Source organism: Rhipicephalus sanguineus, unplaced genomic scaffold (genome assembly GCF_013339695.2).
Source record: "Rhipicephalus sanguineus isolate Rsan-2018 unplaced genomic scaffold, BIME_Rsan_1.4 Seq987, whole genome shotgun sequence".
NCBI classification, from domain to species: Eukaryota; Metazoa; Arthropoda; class Arachnida; order Ixodida; family Ixodidae; genus Rhipicephalus; species Rhipicephalus sanguineus.
The window spans coordinates 1-7,054 of NW_023616432.1; the positions used below are offsets into that span (position 1 = coordinate 1).

General features: G+C 47.5%; 1 protein-coding gene across 1 annotated transcript; it reads right to left on the bottom strand.

Moving 5' to 3' along the window:
* Positions 1–1,905: 1,905 nt before the first annotated feature.
* On the bottom strand, positions 1,906–6,414 carry LOC119378803 (ATP-dependent RNA helicase bel-like; the record flags this gene model as incomplete). The annotated part of the gene is made up of 4 exons (XM_037647829.1): positions 6,251–6,414; positions 4,739–4,784; positions 3,231–3,376; positions 1,906–2,034 (listed from the first exon to the last, which is right to left on the bottom strand). Coding segments are annotated over exons 1-4 (366 nt in total), but the record flags the coding sequence as incomplete, so codon positions are not given.
* Positions 6,415–7,054: the final 640 nt, after the last annotated feature.

Consider the following 7,054-nt stretch of genomic DNA (forward strand, 5'->3'; position numbering starts at 1 on the left):
AAGCGGAAATCACTTTCGCTGCAAGAGAAGTTGAACATTCTCCGCGCTGTGAAAGAGAACCCGACGCGGAAGAAGGCGTGCATAGCGAAGGAGTTAGGACTGACGCCTTCCACCTTGAACTCCATCGTTGCAAAACGGATCGAAATTAAAGAAAATGCCCGAACCTTCGACGTCAAGTGCAAGCAAGCCCGGAGTTCGGAGCACGTGCAGCTTGACAAGGCCGTTTTCGAATGGTTCGAACAAGCCAGGGCCGCAGGAGTTAACTTCGACGGTACCATCCTGCGAGAGAAGGCACTCGAGATCGCCGACAAGCGGTATCGACGGTTTTTGTGCATCTAACGGTTGGATCGACCGTTTCAAAAACAGACATGGATTACGCTACCGCACTGTCAACGGAGAGGCTGCAAGCGTGGACACGGAGACTGTTGAGGCCTGGAAAGAGACCGTGGTGTCTATCATAAAGGACTACGAGCCGAGAGACATATTCAATGCCGATGAAGCAGGCCTTTTTTTCACGGTACAGCCCTCTAAGACGCTGAGCCTAAAAGGCGAGGCTTGCCACGGTGGAAAATGCAGTAAGGAACGACTAACGGTGCTGCTGTGCTGCAACTCCGATGGTTCGAAAATGATGAAACCGTGGGTGATAGGAAAGTTTCGAAACCCACGCTGCCTTAAAAAGTCCGTCACTGCCCTGCCACTACAACAATAATACCAAGGCGTGGATGACGTGTTCACTTTTTGAGTTCTTGAGATACATGGACTCTAAGATGGGCTGCCAGAACAGAAAGTCGTTCTTTCTCGAAACTGCTCCGCACATCCCAAGGACCTGCGTCGCTGCGGAACGTAAAGGTAGTTTTCTTCCTGCCAACACCACAAGCCACCTTCAGCCCTTGGACGCTGGAATAATAAAAAATGTAAACACTTCTACCGCAAGTGCATTGTAAAGCAGTCCCTGGCCAGCGTGAGCGTGGGCAGCAGCCGGCAGGCTCACCATCTTAGATGCCATGCATTATTTAGCATCGGCGTGGAGCGCGTCACTGCTGCTACAGTTGAACACTACTGCTTCAACAAGTGTTTCGGTGTGGCGCGCAGATGACACAACAGAAGCTGTTGGAGACGGTGCGTTCGCAGACTGCGACGAACTGAACACTGCCATGGAGACTGTTGGTGCCAGTGGAATCGCGTACAGTGACTACGCTTCTGTTGACGACGCCGTTGTCACCTCCGCGATGTTACCGTCGACGACATCGTGCTGATGCGCCGATCCGTGCCAGTGACGGGAAGTTGAGGAGGAGGTGGAGCGGATACCGGAGCCAACGTTCTCATCGGCCGTAGCGGCACTGGATTATTGCGAAGATATGTGCGCACCAGTGACGATGGCGAGAGCCATGGCACTACAGGTGCTTGAAAACGCCTTGTGCTGTCGGGCGTGAGAAGATCGCCAGGCAACGCTGCATGATTTTTTCAAGCGAAAGAATTAAAATAAAACTATGTGCAGTTCACCACTACTCTATTTCTCAATTTTTCGCGTTTCTCGGCTCTTGCGTTTCCCGGCTCCTATTTTTTTTTTTTTACGGTCCCGTGAAAAACGTATTAGCGGGGTTCTACTGTAATAATTCTATGTTTCTTCATGCGTGAATACATTTCTGAATTCCCTCAGTTTACGATCAAGACGTGACGAGTTCTTCCGGGGTGCTCTCCCTTCGCCTATAGGCCATTTGCTCCCTCGTGACAGTTCATTCAATCATAGCATGTGTTCAAGACAGCTCCCCCAGTATCTTATGAAAAATTGTACAAGTTGGAAAACGTGGGAAGGACATCCATGTTCTGTCCCCACTCTACGAGCAAGTTATGGCTATCGCAGCTGATAAGCAGTCTGTGATGGGGCAACACTAGCCTGCAAACTGCTTTGGTGACAGCACTGGAGATTGAATACTCATGGCGTGGTGGGAAAGCATTGTTGCGCACGGGGCCATCATTCCTCTTGTGCGGCCTCCAAATTTGAGAAATCGGCACGGCCACCTCCACGGTCACCTGTACATAGCAAGAGGCGACTAAGCGGGTCACTTTGCAAACAGTCACTCGAGTTACAGTGAAAGACAGCATCAAACACAATACGTGAAGACGGCAGTTACTGGGGCATGACTACGAGTGGCACTGGCTAATACTCACAGCGTTAAATCTTGTACACAAATAGTGGAACCCCCAATTACAGGACTGAGGGGACCACGCAAAACTGCAGAAGTACTAGACGGACTGTTGGTTCATGGCAATGAGCCACATCATACAAGCATCACTATTACAGGGGACATGCTGGACAGCTGCAGTGCAGGATGAAATCCTAGAAACCTAGACTGTGCATCCTTCAAAGAGTGCAGCATGTTAGTGTGCTCATAGTACATAAGACAGTGTGCCATTTGAGTATGACAGTTATTAATAAGGTAGTGATGAGGCCAGTAGCAATGATGTTCAATGAGCTCAGCAAGTTCATGTTCAATAAATGCCGGTCTCGTTTCGTGAATGCTGCCATTAGATTTGTTCTTTGTTCAGCCTACATTTGAGGCAAGTTATAAATTTTTTTCTGGCTTTGGACTTTAGGGGGTTGTTCGGAGCCAGCCTAGATTCTCGAGTTGATATTAGACAATTTTAGTTTAGCGCACGAAGAGGCCTAGTACACGCAACCCATTAGAGGGAGCAAGACTGTGCACGCGCTGAACCTATGAGATGCGTGCATTCGTACACCCAGGGGATGCACCCGCTAATCAGTGCACAGCAAAAGGAAAGGGGAGAAAAATAGAAGCTGAGAATGATTTCACAAAACAATCCGCCATTTTAAAATTTCCCGGTTGCCCCCTGCCGTTTCAGCAGGGGTCCAGACAACCGATATTGCCAGAACAAAACCTCCAAGATCAAGAGGCATTTTGCGCCTTTACCACTGGGAAAGGGCACATGCGCTGCGGCATCATGAAAAAGGCGAATTGTAGATTCCTAACTAAACTACGCGAGAGCTGTAGGCACTGATTTTGCATGTAGTCACCTCTGCTTGCATCAATGTCACCTGCGGCCTAGTTCACAGGCAAACGTAAGTTGCAAACAATGAGCATTCTGGACTGGATTCGGGAACGTGGCATTGGCAATGTCTCCGACACGCATTCGCTTTGCAGCTGTGTGCGCCTCCAAAGTGCAACAAGAACAGCAAGCCGACTGGGAATAAAGAGCAGGAAACGCACCCCTGAAGCCGTCCCTTGCTCCCCAGTCGTCACCTCCCTGCGGCTCAGGGTAGACTTCTGGGCGTAACCCTGGGCGTTCCCCTGAGGAGGTCCAGGCAACACAGACCGATTGTTGCGCAGGTGCGGGGGCACGTAGCGACTCGGACCTGCGAGGGAATCGGAACAACCCTTCAAGCTTCTTGACAAGTAGCGCCTGCTACGAGCTACTAATCTACCACAACCTAGCTTTGCTCTACTACATGTTTGTAAGTAAATCCTGCAAAACAGAACACAATGACACACAGCACTGCAATTTCCTTCAAGTTTCTTCAGTGCCTGAACTGTACAGTTTCTTAGAAATTGCCTAGAGTGAGAGCTGCGCTGGGCACATTTGTATGTGCGAGAATGCAGACATGCGGCGCCTTCAGATTGTAACATGAAGACTATTTGATCGGGCAAGTTGGTAATCATCTATCATCGCAGATGGTGCGAAACTTAATATATTAAGGAGAGACACAAAGAGAACACGCCAGAAGCACTTGTGGCTTGTTCTTTTGTGTCTGTCCTTGATAAAGTTTCATACTACCTATGATGATGGACTTCGGAGTGACAGTGTACAGTCGCGCTCAATATGACTTGCAACACGGAAGCGCGTGGCCTCCACTAGCCCTTATTTCCATAACTAAACGCTGTTCTCTCACTTGAGTATGATCCCAAATAAGAAAATATCATTTAGTTGTAATAAGTTGAAGCCATGCGCAATTTTTGAACTCGTGAGGCCACGCGCTCTCGTGTTGCAAGTCATATTGAGCGCGACTGTACACCAAGAGCCACAATGCAAAGGTGGGCTTGCAGGGTGATGGCTCACAATGGTTCATTTCATACTAAAACACTTTTTCTGGAAACGTTTACTACACAAAAGCACGTAATTGTGAGGTCTCCTGCCAGATTACAAGTAAATAACATAAAAAGTACCAGCAGTTCATTAAGTTGCGGGACAGTCAAGGTTAGAACGCCCTGCAAAAGGTGTGGCCCATCGCTTACATTCACTGCAGTGAGTAAACTTTACGGAAAGATGTAGTACAGATGAAGAACCCTTCGTAATGGTTGCCCATCACAAGGAAACTCTCATAGACAGCGGCGGCAGATCTCTCTACGCAACACTGCAGAGAAGCTAGATGGCCTCAACCACAAGGACAGAAAGAGCAGCCACTGAGCTAACACCCACGTGTGTGCATTAACCGAACACAATGCGAACATCAACTCGCAGAGATGTATTCGTCCATGTTCACCACTCAACAAAAAGATGCCCCTTACTCAACTTTCCCCATGAGGCCTGCTAAGCTATCTTTAAATTAATGGGCGCCTATGACCTCAATTGGCACTGCCACACTTGGGACAGTACATAGGAGCTTGCTGCTAGCACTGACCAAGAAGCACGTAAACTCCACAGATGAAAGATGCTATAAGAAAGTCAACAAGTGCTACAAATGCTAAGCCTGAGCAACAGGTCAGAAAAATGGGCTCACCGGTCTTGTTTCCTTGAGCACCGGAGTTCAAGTCTAGACCAGCAAACTATTAGAGAAGAAAAAACAAAACAACGCCAGAATGCCACAACTCCTGCATGCCAGAAGAAAATGAAAATCGCCATACTTCTTTAGATTTAAGAGTTACAGCACCTTGAAACGCATCAAATCATTCAAAACATATTAACAGAAAAACGAGTGCGCTTTCGGGACAGGAATTTCAAGCGCTCATATGGGAAAAACGAGACAGCACTTCTGTCGTCAGATCATACTGTTGCTCTCCGAAACGGCATTGAATTTCGTGTCCCGCAATAACGCTGCTAAGATTTCAGGTGCACTGCAACAAAAAAGATAATGGTAGTAAAACAGGAAAAAAAAAAAAACAATAGAGCGAAACCAAATAAAATGTTCATGCAAACTTTACGGGCAGCTCAATGGCAAGTGCTCAAAAACCACCTGCCATTGCTGCCTCAGCCAATAGTTGAACTTTTTTTTCTTTTTAAGAGAGAACCAAGAGCAAACTATCAAAGACACCGGTAGCAACGGCTCGGGCAAAAAAGCGCCTCGCGAGCTGCCACGGCGATGCATTCGCTACACGCTAGCCAAACTACGGGAAGAAACTAAGTCATACAAAAAGAGGCAAGCAAACTGCAGGTATTCGGCGGCGTGGCAACTAGTACTGCGCTGCGCTCGGAAGCGAGTTTAATAAAACCCAAGCCTGCTTAAACGCGCTCCCAATTTCCACTGTTACGCCGCGTTTAAACCTAACCGTAGTTAGCGGCCTGCCGTATGCCAATGGGGCGACGAACGGGGACTCAAATTGCACGAAGGCGCCGAGACCTTGAATGGTGCGCAAGAATCTGGCGACTCAACCAATCGAACGCGGACCGCGACACTGGCACGAACGAGCAGGGGTTAGCAGTGACAGACCACTAGCGAGTTAACATGGCATTGAATGAAAGCGGAGCTTGCTAAGCCTGAAACCGGCAAGGTGCCGGTGTCGCTCGAGGCTCTCAAATGAGTCACGAAGGGACCCTCCGGAAGAGGGGCACTTGCCGTGTCAGCGTTACCGATCGCAGGGGCAGCCACAGGGGAGGTTTCGGACCACCGGTCGAGCGAGGCGAGCGGGCCGTCGGTGGGCGATATTTTTTTTTCTGCTCTTCGGCGATGCAAGCGAACAAAGGTGAATCGAGGGCACGGATTCGCGTCGGGCTTGTCGCTAAGACTAGTTTGCTGTCGTCCTCCTCAGAGAGTTTACGCTCTGATCACACACAGTGGGTGTCACTCGTGAAAGAGAAAGGTTATTACATTGTTGCAGAGGACCCAACACGATGCAAAATCCAGAGGCACGGAAGGATTCCACAACGGTAAACTTTTATCCCAATGCGCCATCTTCTTGACAGAAACACCGTGCTAACGAGAGCTAACCCTAACTTGGGAATCCTGCAGTTTGTTCTATGCCGAAATAATAAAAAAAACTGCTCGGTACAAAAGGCCAAATTGGCTGAAATTTACCTGCTGCTCTAGACCCTTCCCATTTTGGTTGGATTCATTAATCATATTACACAAAACAAATGGATAGTTCACGAATAATACGTGCGACTCAAACCACAGGAATAATCAGTTCCTCTTGCAACAAAGCAGAGGCCGCAGTGACGTCATGTCCTTCTCTCGCAGTTGTCTTGGCATATCCGTCTTGGAAAAGTACCGGCCAAATGTGGCGCTAGTTACCGGAAAAATAGAAAATTGACAAAATTAGCGTAAATTCTGAACAACCAAGTATTGAATTATCTCATAACTATGGTAATGTATCGCGCTTTATACAGCGGTATTATAAAAATGTTTTCAGAAGTACGCACGTGAACAAATACTACTGAACTTCGGAGACATTGCTTCGGCGCCACCATCGCTACAGAAGCTGATAGTGGCGCGGGAAAATTTGATTTCCGGAATTCGCTAGGCAAATATCTCAGAATAATAATGAAACAGCAACTTGTCAGCAAGCTTCGCAATTTCTTCTTTCTTTCTTTCTTTCTTTCTTTCTTTCTTTCTTCTTTCTTTCTTTCTTTCTTTCTTCTTTCTTTCTTCCTTCTTTCTTATTTCTTTCTTTCTTTCTTTCTTCTTTGTTTCTTTCTTTCCGTACCTTTCGTAGCATTTCAATAGGGTAGCGATAAAAGTTTTTGGCCACCGCAGAGCACCTGTATTCTAACAACATTTCATGAAACCATTTAATGTCTCATAATGTTTAATGAAACTTTAAAAGCCTTCCAAGGGATATCTACACGCTCATCATGAAACAGCAACACCTTTTCGTCCCTT